At 43.1% G+C, this 25,025-nt stretch overlaps 1 protein-coding gene across 3 annotated transcripts in view; it reads right to left on the bottom strand.

Moving 5' to 3' along the window:
* Positions 1-24,302, bottom strand: part of TFCP2 (transcription factor CP2) — a 122,255-nt gene extending 97,953 nt beyond the window's left edge. For 2 of the 3 annotated variants that reach the window (XR_003941588.1, XM_030198285.1), the window contains exon 1: positions 23,387-24,302. Coding sequence is in view for 1 of the 3 variants with exons in the window: in XM_030198285.1 (XP_030054145.1) it covers positions 23,387-23,508 (122 nt within the window). In the remaining 2 variants the exon portion in view is untranslated. The remainder of the gene's footprint in view (positions 1-23,386) is intronic. The other variant, XM_030198286.1, reaches the window with a different exon arrangement.
* Positions 24,303-25,025: the final 723 nt, after the last annotated feature.

Raw genomic sequence — 25,025 nt, 5'->3', positions numbered from 1 at the left:
TCTTCATGGGTCCAGCACCTGTCCCTTCCTCCCTGTGAATCCAGTATCACTCCCCCCCCCCCCCCCAACCTCTACAGGTCTGATATGTCCCTGACCCCCATGGTCTGACATGTCCCTCCTCTCTCCTCTGTTCCTTCAGCCAAAGTCTGACACTTTTTCTGTCACCTTCTCCTATATATGTCCAGCACCACTCCCTCTGCCTTCCTCAGTCTCCCTTACCCAACATACGTCCAGCACCATACTCCCTCTGCCTTCCTCCATCTCCTCCCCATGTCTTCAGCACTTCTCCCTTCCCTCCCACGTGGAGTTCAGTACCTCCTCTCTTCCCCCACCCCCAACGGTGAGTCTAGCATAGGGTTGCCAGCTAGATCCAGATTCATCTGACGGGGTTAATCCAGTCCCGCATGAAGGGACTTTGTGGTTCCAATTTCCTCATTGGACTCCCTAAAAAGGCAAGCTTACACGTCCCTGCATGCATTGGGGTAAGCCCAGGACTGGATCAACCCTGTTGGGTGATTCTGGATGTAGTTGGCAACCCTAGCCTAGCACCTCATCCTTGTCCTTCCTCAGTGTCCCAGTCCACAAAAACCCCCATTTGGGGTCCCAACACACAGTATGAGAAGCTGTCTAGAATCACCCTTTTATCACCACTTGCACACATTGTTAAATAATCCCACAACTGGGCAGCAGCTCTCTAATATAATCCACAAAGTCAAAAGGAAGCTGGATATGCAGAAGTTTTATTTTTTTAATGTTATCCTTTTGTAAGGTGTGTACCTATAGGACTCATTTTCAAAGCACTTAGATTTACAAAGTTCCATAGTAACCTATCAAACTTTGTAAGTCTAAGTGCTTTGAAAATATGCCTCTATTTATTGATTAAACTCAATTCCACCTTTACTCCCAATAACAAAACACTTACAAAGAACAGATTAGGCGGGTTAAAGCTATTTTGTGACAGAAAAAGGAGTGCATAACCTTGCCAAGGCTGAACAAAATGTAAATCAGAGGACAGCTGATCAAGCTGAGGAAAAAGAATGTTAAACACAGCACAGCCAGGCACTGTATACTCAAGGAGACCAAGTGCTATCCAAGACGTAAGCAACAGCCAAGGATTCCTGTGGCCTGCAAGCAAAGATTTCAAAAGAATGTTCACTCTCACAGCAATAAGGTCAAAGACAATTACCTCTAAAGTAGTATTAACACACAAAGCAGCCTGAAATAATTCAGTAGCACATAAAAAAAACCTTACCAATTAAAAAAATTCTGGGCCCAATAGTCAGTCCATGGCAGTAAGCAGCTGATAAATACCAATGATTACAGAACAGGATGGAACACAGATTTACTATCCTGGTAATACAAATCCAAATCAGAAAAATCTGTGACTTCGCCAACGACACCACAATCCAAGTGAACCTGGGAGGAAAAAAAGCCTCACTGGCAGCTAACTGGAAATACGGCACACCTTACAACAAATCAATCATTGGTCATAATAACCTTCCATAATTTTCCAAAGAACATTTTTTCACAATCACTAACCATATTTCAAAACATTCCAAAGATATATATTAAGTACAGCAAAATAACAGTAGTGGGGGACTTATTTTAATAGCGAGACAGACAGTTCCATTGAGCCTGAGCTGTTTTGCAATAGCAATAAGAAACAGTATATAAAATGAATAAGTGATGATAAATGATAAGTAAGCTTGATAAAGATCCGCTGCGTAGAAAGTTTTCATGATGCTGCATCCCCCACAGTGGATGGGCAATATTGTCAGGTCTTTATCATGAGTTTTGCTCCTGAAGAAGCTTACTTAGTGACAAGTGAGGTGATTAAATTTGCAGATGCCACAAAACTATTTAAAGTTGTTAAAACACATGCAGACTGTGAAAAATTGCAGGAAGACCCTAGAAAATTGGAAATCTAGGCATCCAAATGGCAGATGAAATTCAATTGGACAAATGCAAAGTGAGGCACATACGGAAGAATAATCCAAATCATAATTACCCGATGCTACGGCCCACCTTGAGAGTCAACACCCAAGAAAAAGATCTCCGAGTGTCACTGTAGACAATACGTTGAAATCTTCTGCTCAGTATGTGGTGGTGGCCAAAAAAGCAAACAGCACAGTCGGAATTATTAGGAAAGGAATGGTAAATAAGACCAAGATTATAATGCCTCCGTTTCGCTCCATGGTGTGACATCACCTTGAGTACTGCATTCAATTCTGGCCTCCGTATATCAAAAAAGATATAGCGGAATTAGAAAAGATTCAAGGAAGAGCGACCAAAATGATAAAGGGGATGGAACTCCACAGCTTTGAAGTGAGACACCTCAAGGGAGGTATGATTTAGGTCTACAAAATCCTGAGTGGTGTAGATTGGGAAAACTGAATCAATTTTTTACTCTCTCAAAAAGTACAAAGACTAGGGGACACTCAATGAAATTGCATGGAAATACTTTTAAAACAAATAGGAGGAAATATTTTTTCACTCAACGAATAGTCAAGCTCTAGAACTCGTTGCCAGAGGATGTGGTAACTCTCAGAAAAATAGGAACAAAAGAGACTGCGATGTGAAAGCAAATAAAGAGAAGAAGAAAAAGGAACCGGAGGCATCAGATGTTAATCAGTAGCCAAGCTATAAGGTATCTTATAGTGCACAGCTATTACAAACCCTTTGAGCTTCCGGAGTGTCAATAATCATTTGCCATACTGGGACCAAAACCTCCAGATTTTATTGATATGAAGCTTAAAAATATCTTGAATTTTTAATAATTTCTAAATATAAACAACTAGTAAAAAAGGCCCATTTCTGACCGCAATGAAATGGGTGCTAGCAAGGTGTTCCTCGGAGTGTGTATGTTTGAGAGAGTGTGTGTGAGAGAGAGTGAATGTGTGAGTGTGTGACAGAGAGAGAGTGAGAGTGTGGGTGCGAGAATGAGAGTATGTGCCAGGGTCCCCCCTCCCTCCCAGTGCCAAGGTATTCCCCCCCCCCCGGGTCTGTGTCACAGTTGCAGGTTCCCCACCCCTCCCTCCATACCAGTTGCAGGGGTTTCCCCTTCCCTCCCTTTTTCGCTCCCCTCCTATTCCAGTGAATACATTTGTTGTCTGAGCATTTTGTTTTCTTCTATTGGAGTCAGAGAGTGTCAAGTGTAGGTGGAACAGACTCATGTATCCCGCAGTCCTCGGACCCCTGTCCTCCCCCCCTCTCGGTGAATCTCAATGTACTCCCCCCCTGGTCCCGGCCATCCTTCCGTCCCGAGTCTACCTGAGCTCCCTCTGCACCAAACCCGGCGCCACCGTTTGCCTGCTGTTGCGCCCCGCCGCCGGCTTCTCACAGGGTGCAGAACTCGGGAGGAGGAGGAGGAGTGTGGAAGAATAGCGTCACAGGGACGGGATCCCGGAGGATGGAATGAAGCCCAACGGGGGGGGGGGGGGGGGGGGGGGGGGTCGGTGCGCCTAAGGAGGGAAGCGTCACAGTGTTGGATTGACGACAGGACGCGGTAAGAGGCCAGTGCCATTGTTCCGCCCTCGACATCATCACATTGTGACGCAAGGGCGGGGCAAACACTCATGGCCAAACCGGATATCTAGACCACCTCAAGTTTCTTGCTTGAGACTTCATTCGAACGTTGGAGGTGCGTTTTATGTCCAGATGGGGCATGGCTAAGGGGGAGTCTATCAGTGAGGGTCAGTGGTGGTGAGACCCTATAGAGATGGTGCGTGGTTGAGGGCGAGTGTATGAGTCAGGGTGAGTGGTGCTGAGTGAGCTTCAGTTCGTTGGAGGTGGGAATTATTTATATAGATTATATAGAAAAAAGCAAAAGTGCCAAAACGTGAATTGCACCACTACTGGATGTCAACTACCATCACACTTTAGACCCAACAACCCAAATAAAATTTTGTGTATAAAAAATATAGAGCATAATTGGCGACTACTTATCTGCATTCGCAATGTCAGAATTGAACAATCTCTGTTGAGGATGTGGTAAAAGCAGTTAGTGTATTTAGGTTTAAAAGAAATGGTTTGGACAAATTCCTGGAGGAAAAGTCCATAGTCTATTATTGAGATAAACATGGGGGAAGCCACTGCTTACCTTGGGTTTGGTAACATAGAATGTTGCTACTATTTGGGTTTCTGCCAGGTACTTGTGACCTGGATTAACCAACAAGATACTGGGCTAGATGGATCATTGGTTCTGACCCAACATGGCTATTCTTATGTTCATATGTACATTATTCACCTCCTCATTGACATGGGTCATAAGAAGGGCTTTGATAGCAGGGTCACTCACGTAGCAGCACATTTTGTGCTCAAAGCCATTTTATTCTTTCCAATCCAAGGGAAGTCGGAAAGAATTATACAAAAGTGGTCAAGAATGTCTGTCTGTCCATATAGGGACAAATTTTTCTGAAATTTAACAGAGTATAATGAAACATAGCATGTGAATAACACCAATAAAAGAACACATCTGATTAGAAAATGGGCCAAATCCAGATTGGGAGTTCCAGAGAAATAACAGTCCTCAAAAATAGCCCAATGAATTTCTATGGGAAAAAGAGTTCCAGCTTCTGCAGCATAGAACTTACATATAGCAGTTAAGAAGTTTTAAGGGTGGAATTCCCCTCCCAATCTTCTATTCCCTCAAAACTGCCCCACCCCAAAAACTACCTACTTGCAACTGCCCACCCACAAAGGGAAAATTAGGTTCTTACCTTGATAATTTTCTTTCCTTTAGTCATAGCAGATGAATCCATTACGAGTGGGTTGTGTCCATCAACCAGCAGGGGGAGATAGAGAGCACTGAAAAACCATAGTGCCTCATGGCCAGCTAGCCCCATCTGCCTCTTCAGTATTTGTAGCTTCCAAAGCAGTGTTACACCGCAAAGCATAATAACATGAACTTTCCTCACTGCGGATGAACGCCCCAAAACTGGAGCTATAAGTCAAAGGAGGGAATGGACTCATCCTCCTGGAGGGAATGAACTCATCCTCCTGTAACTGAACAGAAATCCTGAAGACTGTTTTCCAACTTCTCTCAATGAGGGAACATATCTACAGGGAAAACTGAACATAAAAGTAACATAAATCACATAATGAACCACTGAGGGAGGGCTCATGGATTCATCTGCTATGACTAAAGGAAAGAAAATTACCAAGGTAAGAACCTAATTTTCCCTTCCTTGTCATCAAGCAGATGAATCCATTATGAGTGGGATGTATCAAAGCAATCCCTAGATAGGGTGGGAACAGGCCACACCAAGCGCCAGCACTTGTTCTCCAAAATGCGCGTCTCTCCTGGCAGCTACATCCAGCCTGTAATGTCGGGCAAACGAGAGCTTAGAAGCCCAAGTAGCTGCACTACATATCTCTTGAAGAGAGAGTGCTCCAGTTTCAGCCCAAGAAGAGGAAATCGCTCTTGTGGAATGTGCCTTAAAGGCTTCAGGCGGAGGCCGGCCAGATAGCAGATATGCTGAAAAGATAGCTTCTTTGAACCAACGGGCTATAGTGGCCTTAGACGCTGGAGACTCTCTGCGCGGACCTGACAATATAACAAAAAGATGGTCAGAGGTCCTGAAGGCATTTGACATGCGAAGATATTGCAACACAGCCCTTCGCACATCCAGACGGTGCAACTGCCCATAGGCTTCTGGAAACTCCTCTTTAGAAAAGGAGGGCAGGAAAATAGGCTGGTTTAGGTGAAACGCTGAAACCACCTTATGCATGAAGGAAGGCACCGTACGTACCATTACTCCTGACTCTGAGAATTGCAGAAATGGGTCTTGACAGGACAGCGCCTGGAGCTCAGATACCCGTCTCGCCGATGTCATGGCCACCAAAAAGACCGTCTTTAGGGTCACATCCTTCTCCGAAGCTCACCTAAGCGGCTCGAAGGGCGAACACTGAAGGGCCTTTAAAACTAACCCCAGGTTCCAGGCCGGACACGGAGCCCACACGGGAGGATGGAGCCGAAGCACCCCTCTAAGAAACCTTGTCACATCCGGGCAAGCAGCCAGAGAGAGGCCAGCGACCTTCCTTCGAAAACATGCTAAGGCTGCCACTTGAACACGCAGGGAATTATAGGCCAAGCCTTTTTGTAAACTACCCTGCAAAAACTCAAGTATCGGCGAGACAGAAGCCCACATGGGTGTAATCGCTTTAGAAGCACACCAAGCCTCAAACTGGCACCAAATCCTGGCATAAGCCACTGAAGTGGAACGCTTGCGGGCCTGTAGGAGAGTGGAAATGACTTTACTGGAATATTCTTTGTCTCTCAATTGCGCCCTCTCAATAGCCATGCCGTAAGACCAAAGCGGCAGGCGTCCTCCATGGTCACCGGGCCCTGTGACACCAGGTTCGGTACCAGAAGTAATGGCAGGGGATCCTCTACCAGCATCCGCCGGAAGTCCACATACCACGGCCTCCTGGGCCAATCCGGGGCAATGAGAACCACCTCTCCTTGGTGGAGCCGAATCCGCAGGAGTACTCGCCCTATCAAGGGCCACGGAGGGAACACATACAGGAGGCCCTGAGGCCAGGGTTGAGCCAAGGCATCCAACCCTGCCGAGCGAGGATCCCTCCCCGTCTGCTGTAGAAGCATGGGACTTTGGCATTTGTGCTTGACGCCATAAGATCCATTACGTGCTATCCCCATTTGGCACATATCTGCAGGAACACTTTGTCTGCAAGTTCCCACTCCGCTGGGTCGATCTGATTCCTGCTCAGATAATCAGCTTGCACGTTGCTCTGACCTGCAATATGAGCTGCTGACAGAAACTGCAGATGAAGCTTGGCCCAGTGGCAAATCTGCGCGGCCTGCGCTGCTAGTGCTATGCACTGAGTGTCTCCTTGGCGATTTATGTAGGCCACTGCTGTCGTGTTGTCCGACAGAACTCTGACAGCCAATTCTTTCAGGGTCAATTGAAAGGCCAGAAGCGCCTGGAAAATTGCTTTCAACTCCAAGCGATTGATGGACCACTCCGACTCCTCGGGTGTCCAAAGACCCTGGGCATGCCTTCCCCGGCAATGTGCACCCCAGCCCTTCAGGCTGGCATCTGTTACCACCAAAGGAAAGGCTCGAGCAGGCTTCTTAGTACTTGCCATCCTCGGATTACCGGAGGAGGTCTCAGTACTCCCAGGGTCTTCTATAGAGAGGACCTGCAAGGCCTAAGTAATAAGCGCTGGCAGCTCATCGCGGTGGAAAATCCTCACCACGGAAGGATCACCTGGATCAAGGTGGCAATCCTACACCTTCTTCTGGCGCTCCAGACCACGAAGGCCTGCCAGACCCCTCAGAGTCCTCACATCCCGACCACGGGGGGTGGGGGGGGGGAAGGGGGTGCGCCACTCTCTGAAGGGGAATCCACTCTTCTGCGCTTGTCTTGCGGCTATGTCAGGGGAAAACGCGCCTGACGGTAATGCAAGGCAAGACTCCACTGGAGGGGATACAGAAAGCAGGGGCGCAGGGGACCCCTGCGGAAGAGCTCTTTTTAACAGGTATGCATTATGCAGCAATAAAACAAATTTGGGGGAAAATGGCTCACCCTGGCCTCCCGGTTCCAGTCTGGGGGAAATAGCTCTTTTATCAGCCTCCATACAAGGCGCCCCTCCAGGCTCAAACCCCTCCGTCTCAGCCGGAGTCGCGCCATACTGTTCCAAAATGGCGCCCGCTGCCAGCTCCACAGAGCGGGAAGGAACATCGCTCGCCATGCTCGGGCCGGCTCTACCGTCTGAAAAGCACGCCTTACAGAGCCCCGCTGCAGATTTGCGCTTGCCACAAACGGAACAGCGCTTAACTTTCTCAGCAGCCATCGCTGAAAGCAGCGGAAATTCAAAATGGCGGATTCGCGCCAATATCGTCCCAAACTCGGGCCCTCCCCGGAGGAGTTACAAAATGCTCTTACCTCACCAGACCGAGTCTCCGAGCTCCGGTCACGCTGCACAATCAGAAGAAAACCTCTTTTCTGGGATCGCAGCACCAAAGCGCAACACAACTTTTTTTTTTTTTAATGCTGTGAGGAAAGTTTGAGGCAACAGCGAAAGAGGCAAATTTCCAACTCCGGAGGATCAGTAGCAAGGGAAAGACAGGGACAGGGCTTGCCTATTTGTCTACTTCCACATTGGGGGCCGGGTAAGACAGGGAAAGGGCTAACCTATTTGCCTTTAAAGTGGGCACCATCAGCCACAACACCCCTGCTACAACTGGCAAAAGCACAGGTGCCACCCCAGGCAGATTTTCTGAAGGAGCTTGAACAAGCTGCAACCACCCTGCTGGGGAGATAGAGAATACTGAAGAGGCAGATGGAGCTAGCTGGCTATGAGGTACTATGGTTTTTCAGTGCTCTCTATCTCCCCCTGCTGGTTGATGGACACAACCCACTCGTAATGGATTCATCTGCTTGATGACAAGGAACAGGTGGATGTGAAGCGTCTGTTCACGCTTTCCAAAAATACTAGGACTAGGGGGCATGCGATAAAACTACAGTGTAGTAAATTTAAAACAAATCCGAGAAAATCTTTCACCCAACGTGTAATTAAACTCTAGAATTCGTTGCCGGAGAACGTGTTGAAGGCGGTTAGCTTGGCAGAGTTTAAAAAGGGGTTAGACGGTTTCCTAAAGGACAAGTCCATAAACCGCTACTAAATGGACTTGGGAAAAATCCACAATTCCAGGAATAACATATATAGAATGTTTGTATGTTTGGGAAGCTTGCCAGGTGCCCTTGGCCTGGATTGGCCGCTGTCGTGGATAGGATGCTGGGCTCGATGGACCCTTGGTCTTTTCCCAGTGTGGCATTACTTATGTAGTTGTACTTGAGGCAAAGGATGGAGAAGTGATCTGCCCAAGTTAACAAAGAGTCTCAGTGAGGAGCAGGATTAATCCCTGGCTTCCTGAGTGTCAACCTACTTCTCTAACCACTAAGCTACCCTTCCCTGTCCTCTCTCTGTCACAGATACCAACACAACAGAGTAGGAAATAATTCCGTAAGCCAAGCTTCACATGGATTTCTCCACTTGTTTTGGCCTTAGACTAGGCGTTCTCGACCCAATCCTCAAGACATACCTGGCCAGTCAGGTTTTCCGGATACTCACAATGAATATACATGAATTAAAATTTACATACAGCAGGAGGTAGCACATGCACATTTATCTCATGTATATTATATTTGTTGTGGGTATCCTGAAAACCTGACTGGTTGGGTGTGCCCTGAGCACTGGATTGAGAACCTCTGCCCTATTTCAAAATTAATTCATTACGTGAACAGAGGTTTAAAGCATTTTGTAAGAAAACTCCTGCTATGCCCAATCTGGGTAAATACCGAGACTTCCAATCCATAGCAGCTTAAGTCATTCCAGGTTTTATGTTGAAGTTTGGAACATACTGTGCACATGGGTCTCTCACCCACAAAGGTATTCCCCCGAGGGCACCTGACCTCTATACCTGTTCACGTGTGGCTGGTTAAAAGTTACTATAAACAAATGATTTACAGTGCTATGCCTGGGAAGCAGTACATTAGCTAGAGAAGAAAAGTCAGCTTAAGTTCTCCATATCATTTTTACAAAATTTTCACACAGAGTGAAATATTATTTATTTTTGTTACATTTGTACCCCGCGCTTTCCCACTCATGGCAGGCTCAATGCGGCAGGCAATGGAGGGTTAAGTGACTTGCCCAGAGTCACAAGGAGCTGCCTATGCTGGGAATCGAACTCAGTTCCTCAGTTCCCCAGGACCAAAGTCCACCACCCTAACCACTAGGAACACATTTTTACCAGAATTTATGTGATAAACTGGCAGGCTTCCCTCTATATGGCCAGAAGTACATGCACAGCTGAAGGGATGGCATTCTTAGTGTCATATTGTGGGAGGGATGATGAAAAACAACATACAAAAGGTACAAGGCTTTCCACATGAAATTTACCCAATGCCATAGTTTAGGGGTCCAATGTTTCAAAAGTAAACATTCACCCTTTTGATTCTGAAACCTGAATCATAGAGAGCCTTAAAGAGGTCAGTCTGAAAATTTCCATATTCTCTCCAATAAAGAAATAACTTCTGAATCCTCTCTACACTGTGCGCACCATTTTAACAGAACTAAAAATTAAAAAATACACTAAATACACAATAAAAGTAAAACACTTTTAAAACTATGACTTTTCTTCCAAGCAAAAACTGACCAAAAACTAAAAGAACAGTTAACAAATTTGGTTTCAGAAAGATGCAAAACTTCAGGTGCCTACTTCACTCAACTCCCAAGGCAGGCGAGAGAAAATATTCAAAGTCAAAATCTCTTAAAGAGTTCTGTTTTTGTTTCCCGAGCAAGGAGCAAAGTGCACAAAACAAAAAGCGAAAGAAGGACTTGGCGGAAACTGTGCACATACATTTGTGTTTCCAGAAGAAAGGGGCAGTAAAGACCTTGGTACTGTCCAGATCAGTTCTTGTTTAAAAAAAAAAAAAAAAAACAACAACAACTTTGCTCACTATCCCCCTCAAAGTGAGTGACAAATGACCAGCTAAGAACAGGCTGTCCTTGTCTCTGCCATTATTAACAACTTTCTTTGAAGTGAAAAAGGGAAGGAGGGAGAGATGTTGCCAGAGTTGTTAAAGCCCTTAGCCTCCTCCATGGGCCACCAGTTAAACATTGGCCAGGGTCAGGGCTTCCTTCTGAACACTAAGGTGGAGGTTGAAAATATGAAAGGATCAGTTATATTACAAGGGGGCTAATACAGAAAGCTACTTATGCAGTATCCACTTATCCCAAATTTGTTTTAAACAGAGAGTAATTAATTCTCAACAATTAGGATTTTGGGAATCTTTTTTGATAAGACTATCTTTAGAACCTCAAATAAATCTGAACAAGAATTTTTTTTTTAACTAATGCGTAAGTTACATCGCCATTCATAAGTACTTTGACATTGATCAATTTAGACTATTAGTGCAGACTCTCTTATTGTCTCAGGTGGATTATTGAAATCTAATTTATTTAGCTTGCTCTAAAAATGTGCTAACAAAGTTGCAAGTTATACAAAATATTACTATTAGGATAGTTTTTTCTTTGAATAAAACTGCTAAAATTACATCATATCAAAAACTGCACTGGCTTCCAATGGAAGGGAGAATTATATTTAAATTTCTCTGTTTTCTCCATAAAATGATATATGGCATATTACCATCACACATGTCCACGGCTCTAATGCGCGTCTTTCTGCATCGGACCCAAGGATAGCAATCAATGGGGGAGGATGGTGGTTACTTTCTGTCTTTCTTGCAGCAGAAGAAATACAAAAACTCTTCCCCATGTTGGCCCCAATTTGCTCAGTTACCATTCATTTTTAAAATATTTCTCAACAGAGCTTTTCAACCGATTGTTAAAAGTAAGCATCCTTCAAGGCTGTGTTATTCATTCGACACACCCTGTGATCTTCCCTACTCCTGTCACTAATGCTCACGGTTAGGGAGAGGGGAGGGCATGATCAGAGGTTATGGGTTGTATCAAGCAATCTCAGATTTTACAGCTCAAAGGCAGTTAAATAGTCAATATGGAAATATAACTTGCAGAGTAATGTGCTTAACTTTTCTCAGATGGGCGCTTCAGCCTCCATGTAATTAGCAGAAAATGTAGGTCCAGTATTTGGGCAAGCCTATTATTCTCCCTCTTCTCATCCATCCCTGGGCCCCTGGATCAGTCCACTAGTAAGGAGGTCCAACCAAAGAGTTTTTGGAGGGTGGTCTCCAGAAAATGAACCTGGCCCTTGTTAGGGGCATATAAAGATAACTAAGCAACATTTTTGAGACTTAGTCTGAATTATAAGAGCCAAACGCTCTGAGCTCACTATCCTTCCAACTACAAAAAAATCTTACTCATAAATGTAAGTCACCCAGCGTTATAGGATTTCCCAGAGGAAAAGAGATTTCTGCCAGCCAAACAGCCCTCAGTTTAAGCCATGCTATCTGACCTAACTTACACGGAATTTTCTCCATTTCTTAAGATCCTACATATCCTTTTACACTGTATGACATAAGCTTCAAGTCATCCCCACCCATTCTAGTAAAACATTTATCCATCAATGCCATTCACCCCATCCCAAATTAATCCCCCCCTCCATTCATACAATACCACACACATCAACAGAAGCACACAAACTATAAAGGAAACTACAACATTTGAAGCCTAACAAAACATCTGCAAACATAACAGTATACTTCAAACAATGCAGTAGGTCCAAGGCAACCGTGGTCACAGCCAAACGCCTTAAGACAGGTGCAGGCTGAAACTACAGAAAAATAAAGTTCCCAAGTCCCTCCAGAGCTACAATGCTATTTTCACCTCAAATTGGCCCAGGGCCTAAATACTTCAGCTAGATTAGTATACCATGCTAGTAAAATTTGAGATTACTCCGCTTTTATTGAAATTACACTGGTTGCCTGTAGAATGTCACAGTACGTTTAATTAAGTTTCTTGAGCTTTAATGTACTTCAAGGTCAAGCCCCCCCTCTTTATTGCCCCCTTTTTACAAAGCTGCAGTAAAAAGGGGCCCTACAGTAGCATCAACATATAGATTTGCCTTGTACCGCGCCAAGGCCCTCTTTTACTGCAGTGGATAAAAGTTTTTTTCCTTTTGATAAGGAAATGGCTGTACGGGAAGTGAACCAATGGCCATGTGGCCATTTCCCAGGAAGCCCTTACCATCACCTATTCAGGAGGCAGTAAGGGCTCCTGTGGTAACTGGGCAGTGTGCAGGCTGCCCAATTACTGCCAGGTAAGCTCCTGAAAAATAAAAGTATTTTTTCTGCACTGGAAGCAACGAACGTAGGGGTCAAGCACTAACACCAGGCTCCTGTGGTAGTGCTAGATTGGTGTGCGGCAAAGCAGTGGTATGGGTACCACCGCTTTGTAAAAGGGGCCCTCTTCCATCTACTTAATATCTTTTTCATACTGCTCTAGGCAGTTACTACAGGGGAAAATTACATTTTCCCCGATGCAAAAAAAAAAAAAAAAATTAAGATATGAAAAAGAATGTTTGTTCAAACTTTTTTGCATACCAAGCAAGGTTGACATTAATCCTAAGTCTGCCCCCCTTCACCCTCAATTCATGTCTTCTAATTCTACCGCCTTCCTGTCTCCGAAAAAGGTTTGTTTGCGGATTAACACCTTTCAAATATCTAAATGTCTGTATCATGTCACCCCTATTTCTCATTTCCTCCAAGGTATACATGTTCAGGGCGGCAAGTCTCTCCTCATATCATTTTTGTAGCTTTTCTTTGCACCGCTTCCAGTCTTTTTACATCTTTAGCAAGATATGGCCTCTAAAACTGAACACAATACTCCAAGTGGGGCCTCACCAACGACTTGTAGAGGGGCACCCAACACCTCCTTTCTTTAGTAGGTTATACCCCTCTCTATGCAGCCTAGCATCCTTCTGGCCGCAGATGGGATCTTCCAATCCACATAAGACAAACCTCCCCTTTCATACCAATCTATTGAATATCTCCTTGTCTAACGTCTCAGTTTGTGCAGGAGGTCTATAGATAACCCCCGTGTGGATACAGGTTCCATCTTCTCTTTCCAGGACGATCCATAAAGCTTCTTCCTTTCCCCAGGTTCCCCGCATTTCAGCCGCTCTGAAGAACTTTTGTGTATGAAAGAGGAGTGGGACTTGGGTGTGATCATACATGATGACCTTAAGGTGGCCAAACAGGTAGAAAACATGACAGCAACAGCTAGAAGGATGCTTGGGTACACGAAGAGGAATGGCCAGTAGGAAAAAGGAGGTGATGACGCCCATGTATAAGACTCTGGTGAGACCTCATTTAGAATTCTGGAGACTGCACCTTCAAAAAGATATAAACAGGATGGGTTGGTCCAGAGGGCAGTTACTAAAATGGTCACTGGTCTTCATCATAAAGCATATGGGGACAGACTTAAGATTTCAATATGTATACTTTGGAAGAAATAGCGGGAGATACGATAGAGACATTTAAATAGCTAAATGGCATAAATGCAAAGGAAATGAGTCTCTTTCAATAGAAAGGAAACTCTGAAACGAGAGTGCATGGGATGAAGGTGAAATGGGATAGACTTTCATGGCAAGGGTGGTGAATTTGTGGAATGGCCTCCTGTTGGAAGTGGTGAAATGAAAACAGTATCTGAATTCAAGAGAGCTTGGGACAAGTACATAGGATCTGTAAGAGAGTGATAGAGAGAGTAGATGGCATATATGGGCAGACTGAATAGGCCATGTGGTCTTTATCTTCCTATATTTTTCTATGTTTTGACTCTTCTGCATGGGCTTCCTATTCAGGCACGATGTTATTTTAAAAAGACTTTTTCATGGGGTCAGGTACAGGAATATTTAACTTCATTTGTAGAATTACCTTCACTTAAATTAAACTTGAAGGACTTTTTGAATCTCCACTACTCACCAACAAAACTTAAAAAAAAAAAACTACAAAAGTTTATGTAACATCTTTCCTTATCAAGCCACAAACTGTTGGAATGCCCTTCCTCTTAGGGCTTGGGCTGAGGTTTGTTAGAGATTTAGGGGCCCTTTTACAAAACTGCAGTGAGCACTAATGCATGCTTACTAAAGCAAAAAAATGGATTACCACAGGGTGTGCTGAGGCGTCCCATGGTAATTTGGGGATGGGCGCACACTATTCTTGCGCTAAAAAATAAAATTTATTTTTTAGTGCTGGGGACAGGTCTGGGGACGGAGAGTAGGTGTGTTCTGTACTAATTGGTTAGCGCATGGGCATTACCACACGCTGATTAGCACAAGTTTAGAGCGTGAACCCTTACCGACTATATAGTGGGTGGCAATTAGCACATGGCCATTAAGAAGGAAAATAGAAGAATCAGCCACTTTACCCCAGTGGTAAAAAAGATCTTAAGAGTGCGGGAATGACTGGCGTAAGGCAAGCTAAAGCCACTTTTTACCACTGTTTGGTAAAAGGGCCGCTTAGAAAATTACTTAAAGCTTACTTGTTTAAGAAATGTTTTGAGTAATTGTTGTTGCTAATATTTCTTTTTTCTGTGTACATAATTTTGCTACATACAGCAAGTCCTCTTAATTGTAATCCCTGTTGAGCTGTTTCTTGGTTTGAGGTGGAATATAAGCATTTGTATTGATCTGTATTGACCAAATATTCCAGCATCGGGATTTACAGCTACTCCCTGGCACATAGAGGTTTTTAAAAGTGCTTTTTTTGGCCAGCCTTTTACAGGAGAGATTAAGGGAGGTATCCTCTTTAATCCCTTGTTGTCCATTTCCTTCTCAAAACTGAAACGAATTAAAGACTGCTGCGCCTGAAGTTAACCAGCAGTGATTAGATGTACAGGGGTTACAAAAATGGCTGACATATGCATCTAAATGCCGACACTCATGTGTAAGTGATGGCACATATGCACCTAAGTTGCATATTTCCTATGTTGATTTTTTTCCCATGTCTGTATTTGTAAAGTGGATACTTCTGCTGCATGCACTCCTTCAGGTATTTTAGAAATAGTCTCTTTGCCTGCAGATCCTTTTCTAGAATACCACAATTAAGCATATCCCAACCTGAACATCTCAATTATCATGTCTTTGTTCTATGATTCAGAGACCCATTTTACAATTTAGCACACACTAAAAATTCCCTATTCCAACAAGTGTTTGAACGTAACCAAAGAAACACCTAAAAATGTATTAAAAAACAAATGAAAACTAACAAGATACCTTATGCACATCTCTGATTTCAAATGGAACAAACAGGTTCATCTAGCCCAGTATTCTGTTTTCCAAACAGTGGCCAAGCCAGGTCATGAGTACCTGACAGAAATGCAAATGGTGGCAACACTCCATACAAATCCCAGGGCAAGCAGTTGCTTCCCATGTCTGTCTGAATAGCAGACTATGGACTTTTCTTCCAGGAATATGTCCAAACCTTTTTAAAACCCAGATATGCTAACCGCTGTTACCACCTCCTCCGGCAAAGAGTTCCAGAGCTTAACTATTCGTTGTGTGAAAAAAATATTTCCTCCTATTTGTTTTAAAAGTATTTCCATCTTCCTCGAGTGTCACCTAGTCATTGTACTTTTGGAACGAGTAAAAATCGATTTACTTCTACTCGTTCTACACTACTCAGGATTTTGTAGACCTCAATCATATCTCCCCCTCAGCCGTCTCTTTGTGAGAATGTTTTCTCATTTTGGCAGAGCAAAACTAAGTCAGCTTGCAAAGTATCTCTTAGCTGTTCCAGCAATGAGTACCTTATCTGTAAGAAAATTTTCACTTGTTGGACTTAGTATAGATTTATTTATTGAGATTTATCAACAGCCTTTATAAATAAATTCACCCAAAGCAGTGTACACCAGGTACAGTTTAACAAAAAACTTATGACCAAATATAAATACAATAAATAAGGTAAACTTGAAAACATCAAATTGAGGCCTAATAGGACTAACATGAAACAGTATTAGAAATATACCCATTTAGCAGCACTGAATTTCAAATAACAGAGATATAATAGGACGTCAGAATAATACTAATGAAACATCTAATAAGCACACATTGGAACTGACCAAAAAATATAGCTGAACCCTGAAAAGTTCAATAGGCTCTTAGTTTTACATGGCCTTTAGGAATCATGAGTATTTTTCTCAACTGTTAAACAGATCTTCTCTTCAAGCTATGCATGATTAATTTCTATGTTAGTGGGGGGTGGGTAGGGAATAGGGGCTGTGAATGGGCTGTGTCGGCATTGCCACATGGCTTGGTAAACGGGGGAACAGTGTGTAAAAAATGTACACCTAGAGTAATAAAGATGACCTTATTATGAGATGAATTTGAAACAAAATTGATGACTAATCAATATGTCAGTATCACAGCTGTGAACATAATAGATAAGATTAAGTAAAAATTAATGTATAGAAATACATTTTCAATTTTTAACTCTGCAGAGTCTCTCAATGTTTTGTTTCAAATTTAAATAACTACTACTACTACTTATCATTTGTATAGCGCAACTGGACATACGCAGCGCTTCACACTTGAACATGGACAGTCCCTGCTCGATAGAGCTTACATTCTAATTATGACAGACAGACAGGACAAATCAGGGATAGGGGACAGTTGAAATTACATAATGATATTACCAAGAGAAAAGAAGCAAGAACAAGTAAATACCACAAAATGTTGGCCAGGAAAAAATCTCACACATGTTGCTGCATTCCAATACAACTTCTGTTTATACACCAGCACAAAACTCATAGCATCTATCTTCCAGTTTTAAAATGATATTTCCTCAGATACTGAACAAGTAAGAATTGTCAGGAAACAAAGCTTCAGTTCACAGGTGTACTTAGCCTGATTATGGAGCCAGGGTTCTCAACCTCGGGACATACCTAGCCAGCCAGGTTTTCAGGATACCCACAATGAAATAAATCTGTATGCACTACCTTTGGATATGCATGAGAAAGATTTGTATAAAATGGAGGTAGTACATGCAATTTTATTTCATGCATATCCATTGTGGGTATCCTGAAAACCTGATTGGCAAGGTATGTCCCGAGGACTGGGTTGAGAACCCCTGTTTTGGAAGGACAAAGGGTAAGAATGCCATATTGCAGGGGTACTCAAACCCATCCCAGGGATCCATAGGCCAATCAAGGTTTCAGGATATTACTAATGAATGTGCATGAGAGATTTACATGCCTGTCACCTCTTACATGCAAATCTCACATGCATATTTATTAGGGATATCTGGAAAGCCCAACCAGCCTGTGGACCCCCAGGACAGGTTTGAGTACCCCTATCACGTTGACTTAGCAGTAGAGGACCCGGCAACACTGGTGGGGATCTGCCCCAAAGTATGCCTAAAACGTTCATGGGTAGGGAAATGCTCAAATGTGTATTTACAAAGATTAAAAGACAATTTGAAAACTGTCCATCCTATGGTCAGCAATACGTACTATTCCACAACACATGTACTTTCACCCATGCCCAGTGGAAATGTTGCTGTGGATAGGGCAGGAGTACTACAACGTATATGTTTTAGGCAGAAAAAGTTGATCCCAATGTCAGTGGATATTCTTTTTCCTTAGACAATCAAAAACAAAAAACCGTATAAGCACACTTTCAATTTAAAAACTGGTGTAAAGAGCATGAATAAAAAGTAACTGTGGATGCTGAAACCACACATGCAGTTTGAAAACTTCCTGTAAATGAACCAAAACCTTATGAGTTTAATGGCTGGGAGGGTAATCGAGCATATCCACCTGCCTCATTTCAATGCAACGCTGAAGCAAGTATGACTTTCAAGAACTAATCACAAGAATGGTTATGTTAATTTCACCTGCAGGTTAGAAGTTGACCTTTATTTCTAGGTATTTAGCAGACTTAATACTGCAACTAAGTCAAACCTTCCCAAATCTGTTGTAGTGATCCAACAGCTAGTCAGGGTTTTATGATATCCACGAGAAACACACAGGATATCCACTTATCTACAACAAATGTATGTTAAAAAATGGCTGTATCATGGAAGACAAACGCTGTCCAATCACCAGGGCAGGTTTGAACAGCTTGGAATAATTTACATAATTCCAAAAGAGCAACGGATCGCGAACTATCCTATTTTTATTTAATGCTTATTTTCCCTTAAAGTCTCATCATCTTTTTTTGAGTCACCTGCAAACCTACTACTGCAAATCCATGAAGTGAGAAGTTTACATGGTACGTGTGATACTTTATATGTATACCTGATTTTGATTTGTCCTTGCCTTTCTCGGGGCACAGACCGTAGAAGTCTGCCTAGTACTGTTCTTCTTCCTGACTTGAGGACAAAATTAATCGTGCCCTGTCAGATCATACCTCAAGTCACCTCGTGTACACTTTTCAAGCAGCATCTCCACTTGGCCAATGGAGGTGGTGGAGATGAAAACTATCTGAGACAGGACATGTCAGCAATCTCCTCCTCTTGCCTAACAAGTATAAACATTCAATACTGAAATAAAAACATGGTACAGTGGATCCTGGAGACACCCCAGCCAGTCAGGTTTTCAGTATATACACAATGAATATTCCTGTGATAGATCTGAATGCAGTGGAGGCAATGCATGCAAATCTCTCTCATGAATATTCATTGTGGGTATCCTGAAAAAGCTGATTGGCTGGGGTGCCTCCAGGACCAGGTTTGGGAAACACTGACATGATGGGAAAAAATAGCTTAGGAAAATAAGTTGCTAAATGTACAAACTATTGCCTTCAGTGAATATTAGCTGCTGGACCTTCTGAAGGCAGTGACAGCTTTAACTGGAAAAGCGTATGCAGAACAAAGACGGACATAAGGGAAGGGAAAGGGAACTTGATATACCGCCTTTCTGTGGTATTTTGCAACTACATTCAAAGCGGTTTACATATATAAAGGTACTTATTTTGTACCTGGGGCAATGGAGGGTTAAGTGACTTGCCCACAGTCACAAGGAGCTGCAGTGGGAATCGAACCCAGTTCACCAAGATCAAAGTCTGCTGCACTAACCATTAGGCTAATCCTCCACTCCACTCCAAGAACATAACACTGCCATACTGGGACAGATCAAAGGTCCATCATAAGTACATAAATATTGCCACACTGGGACACACCAAAGGTTCATGAAGCTCAGTATCCCGTTTCCAACAGTGGCCAATCCAGGTCACAAATATCTGGCAAGATCCCCAAAAAGTTCAATACATTTTATGCTGCTTATCCCAGAAACTGCAGTGGATTTTCCCCAAGTCAATTCAATAATGGTCTATGGCCTATTCCTTTAGAAAGCCGACCAGACCTTTTTTAAACCCTGCTAAGCTAACCGCCTTTAGCACATTCTCTGGCAACAAATTCCAAAGTTTAATTACACGTTGAGTGAAGAACCATTTTCTCCAATTCGTATTAAATTTACTGCTTTGTAGCTTCATTGCATGCCCCCTAGTCCTAGTATTTTTGGAAAGAGTAAACAAACGATTCACATCTACCCATTCCACTCATTATTTTACAGACTCTATCATATCTGCCCTCAGCTGTCTTTTCTCCAAACTGAAGAGCCCTAGACGCTTCAGCCTTTCCTCATAGGAAAGTCGTCCCATCCCCTTTATCATTTTCATCACCCTTCTCTGTACCTTTTCTAATTCCACTATATCTTTTTTGAGATGGGGCGACCAGAATTGAACATAATATTCAAGGTGCGGTCGCACCATGGACTGATACAAAGGCATTATAACGCCCTCACTTTTCTTTTTAATTCCTTTCCTAATAATAGCTAACATTCTATTTGCTTTCTTAGCCGCCACAGCACACTGAGCAGAGGGTTTCAACGTACCATCAACGACGACGAGATCCCTTTCTTGATCGGTGACTCATAACATGGAATCTTGCATGACGTAGCTATAGTTCGGATTCCTCTTTCCTACATGCATCACTTTGCACTTCTTCACATTAAACGTCATCTGCCATTTAGACGCCCAGTATCCCAGTCTCGTAAGGTCACCTTGTAATTTTCCACAATCCTCTCGCGATTTAACAACTTTGAATAACTTTGAGGCGTATTTTCAAAGCACTTAGCCTTCCAAAGTTCCATAGGTTTCTATGGAACTTTAGAAGGCTAAGTGCTTTGAAAATATGCCTCTTTGTGTCGTCAACAAATTTAATTACCTCACTAGTTACTCCCATCTCTAGATCATTTATAAATATGTTAAAAAGCAGCGGTTCCAGCATAGACCCCTGGGGAACCCCTCTATCTACCCTTCTCCACTGACTGGTATAAGGGCAAGCTAAAGCCACTTTTTACCACTCCATTGACCATTTAACCCTATTCTCTGTTTTCTATCATTTAACCAGTTTTTAATCCACAATAGGACACTACCTCCTATCCCATAACTCTCCAATTTCTTCTGGAGTCATTCATGAGGTACTTTGTCAAACGCTTTTTGAAAATCCACATACACAATAGCAACCAGCTTGCCTTTATCCATGTTTGTTCACCCCTTCAAAGAAATGTAATACATTGGTGAGGCAAGATTTTCCTTCACTAAATCCATGTTGGCTTTGTCTTATTAATCCATGCTTTTGAATATGCTCTGTAATTTTCTTCTTTATAATAGTCTCTACCATTTTGCCCAGCACCAACGTCAAGCTCACCGGTCTCTAATTTCCCAGATCCCCTCTGGAACCTTTTTTAAATATCGGCGGTACATGGTCTCCCCTCCAATCAAATCCAGGTCACAAGTACCTGGCAAGATCCCAAAAAGAGTAAATCAGATTTTATGCTGCTTATCCTAGAAATAAGAAGTGGATTTTTCCAAGTCTATCTTAATAATGGCTTATGAACTTTTCTTTTAGGAAATTATCCAAACCTTTTTTAAACCCTGCCAAGTTAACTGCTTTCACTACATTCTGTGGCAACGAATTACAAAGTTTAATTACACAAAGTGAAAAAAATAATTTTTCCGTTTTGTTTTAAATGTACTACTTAGTAGCTTCCTTGCATGCTCCCTAGTTCTTATATATTTTGAAAGGGTAAACAAGCAATTCATGTCTACCCATTCCACTCCACTCAGTATTTCATAGACCTCTATCATATTTTCCTCTCAGCCATCTCTTCTACAAGCTGAGCTTTAAGGGGTATACACTTCTTTGTTGTCACATTTGGAGAAGGGACCCATGGAAACTGTTCTATTACTCCAAGAATTGCATTACAGAACTTGGAGAGTCTTGGTTTCTCTAGTAAATGCAGGGGTGGACTGAGAGTACTCTGCCCCCCCCTCCCGCCATGCTGCTGCTGCTGCCGCCTCCGTGCCCCCCCCCGCCCGTGCATCCCCCCCCCCCACACACACACCTTGAAGGGCCCTGGTGATCTAGTGGCTGTGGCTTCTTCGGGGGCAGGAAATAAATCTCCACTTTCATGCCCACCCGATGCCTCTACTTTGTCTGGCATGGCGATGTGTTTACAAAATGGCTGCCGAGACTACCAGGTGTCTCTGCAGCCATTTTGTAAACACAGCGGTGCTACCAAGAATAGTGGCAGCAGCCACTAGACCACCAGGGCCCCATGGGGGATGTAATGTGCGGCGGCGTGCAACTGGGCAGAGCCTCTGGGACCTTGGGCACTGCCCGGTTGCCCGAATGGTCAATCATCCCCTGAGTACATGTATGGCTACTAGACCTGAGAAGTGCAAATTGTGTTCTGTCGTAAGGTCTTGGAAGCCTCATGCATACCCACAGTCCAGCTCTCTGGAGATTTCCTTACAACTTAACCGGAGGAACAGTGACAGTTTACAGAGTCAGTCTCAAAATATTTGCGGACAATTTTTTTTGGTTCTCTAAAATAAACTTTAAAAAAAAACACACACAAAAAAGAAAATTGTTGCCAAGAGGTTATAAAGTAGACATCATTAAAAAAAAAAAAAAAAGGTGCCATGTGAACTTTCCAAACTTCCCTATCCTCTGATAGTAAAGAAGAAAAAGGATCACACTAAAGTAGGCAGAGATGATATAAAATCAGCACTTCAACACCATCAAGATACAACTATTACTAGTGTAGAGAACTTCTAAGCAAACACAACACACTTGGAAATAAAGCACTGAGCAAGAAAATCTTCCACAATATGGTCCGCTTATGTGCACACATCCAATGCTGCACACATCCAAAATGCATATAGCAGAATTTCTCTCAGGTTAAAATGTAGGATTTGGAATAGCTAAAACGAGCAGAGCTAAGGATTCTGAACCGTATACACAAACACACACACCTAGTATGCAGATGGCAGTCTTGCCATTTGACAGCATATCACTAGTCAAATGCTGTCAACTCATGGCTGTACGCCAGGAAGTTTTATGCACACAAGTGAAAATACTGCATGATTCAAGAATGAGACATAGGACACTTGCATACAAGATTACCGGTATTTCCATTATTAACTTTTCTTGAATCACTTTACAGATTTTAACATGAGCTTACCTGCAGCCAGACGGACTGAAAGGTTTTGTCCATATTGTGTCTATAAGGAAAAATGGTTAGTACTTCTGGTCCTTAGAATATACACTCTTACTATTCTAGGAAGAATGGGAAGCTCACATGCAACCATGCATTTTGTACTTGTGCACGCTATATTTAAATAAGATTTTCCGCCCAGACACACCAGAAGGTTTTAAATTATGGGCACACATGAGAAATGCATCCCAGCAGAGCTGACTAAAATTTTCAAAGTACACAGATTGCTTGATAAAGTAGCACGTGTGAAAGCTGACTGAGCAATGTGAACTCAACCATTCTTCTGTGATTTTGTAATGGTAAAAATAAGAATCAATTTTTCAGGCCCACCTGTAGAGAAATGTGCCAAGAACACCAGAAGGTGAGTATTATTTTTATTTACCTCATACTGTAGGCTCCGGCTCCCAGCTCCTGCCCAATCCCTGAGAGGCTGGCATCGAAATCCTGGACCAACCCTGACTCGATAACTTCATCTGCCAACGGCAGCTTCAGTGCCCAGGCCATTCTCTTATGTCCAAAAAGGATTTTCACCACAGTTGAAACAAATTCCCCCACAGTATATTTTCCCTCAAACCCGTCCTTGAAAAAGAAGCAGAAAAGCAGCAACACAACGGAACGCTGAGTATCAGATTATTGTCTGCCGTAACAAAAATAGATGCCTTCTTTGGAGAAAAATAAAAAAAAGAGGTTGCTAAATATTTTATCAAACCAAAGCAGTTCACTTTCTTGTTGCCTAAGCTAAGAAAGCAATCCTCCAAATATTTCGCGATAGAGACACACATGCGCCCAAATGAGCCCTCTCACCCGTTCAACAAAGCCAGCAGCAAAAAGTGGCCGAATTCAGCTGCATAAAATTAATGTATACAGTTATACATTAATATCTGTAATAAATAACGCGTGGGGGAAGGCAAGAAAGTGGTAGGGAAGCCTCGAACCCTTCAAAGCACTTTCCCTCCCCAGCTCCTGCAACAGCAGAAATTCTAAAAAGGCAGACATAAAAATAAAACACACACAAACGCTAAACGAAATTTTAAAAAAATTAGCAAGAGGAAAAATGCAGATCGTAATAACATTAAATAAAATCACAAAAATAACACGCAGGGAACAGGAAAAAAAAAACAAAAGCAAAACTCACACACAAAATTATGCACACGAGGAGAGCGAATAAACCCCTCAACCCCCTTCAAGTAAATGTCCCGGGGCACGAGAGAAACTTCTACCGGGCCCTGTCGCGCTACCACTTTGCTTGTCCTTAATTATTTTCCCTTATTCGTGCAACATAGCCCGGACACCCTTCAAGCCCACCCCCACCTCCATCCACGGCCCATCCACCACTCACAGCCACACCGGAGGCGGAAGTGAACGCGCGCCGCCGGGCCCGGGCTAATGACGTCATCCGCCCAATCACCGCCCGAAAGGGAGCGAAGGGCTGTGACTTACGCGCGGGCGCCATCTTTGATAAGGGCAACCTGGAGCTGGGAGGAGACGACAGTAATAATACAGGCGGTCGGTAATGAATTGAACATGGCTGGCCTTTCTCACCTTCTCCCATCGTAACGGAAATTGCTTGCTATTTCTTTTCCGTGGCGTGTAATGTAATATATGCCCAACTTAAGTATTATCATTCAGAGAAAATGTGCGCATCTTTTTTTTTTTTACGTTTGATTAGGTTTCGTCGGGGTACCGTATACCATACTCTACTGTTCTTTGTTTGTCTTTATGTTCTTTTTTTTATATTCTATCACCAGAGAAATTGCCTGTAGTGCTGCCAGTGCCGCCTGTGCCTGTTTATAGTTTTGTAGTGTGGCTGCGCCTGCGCTCGCTCGCTGTCCAATCGTATGAGGAGGGCGGTGCTTATCAAAGAGCACGTGAATAGGATAAGTCGGGAAAACTTTGGGGCAGCATGATTTTTCTTTTATTTTTACAGCGTTACTATTACTCAATAAGTCCTCAATTGACTACACATTCATGAGATTTCTGTATATTACTAATACACATGTTGGCAATGATCTTGGAAACCA

The sequence above is a fragment of the Microcaecilia unicolor genome, chromosome 3, assembly GCF_901765095.1.
Source record: "Microcaecilia unicolor chromosome 3, aMicUni1.1, whole genome shotgun sequence".
Lineage (NCBI taxonomy): Eukaryota > Metazoa > Chordata > Amphibia > Gymnophiona > Siphonopidae > Microcaecilia > Microcaecilia unicolor.
Note: the sequence above shows the minus strand (reverse complement) of the source record. Positions and strands in the feature narration are given on the sequence as shown.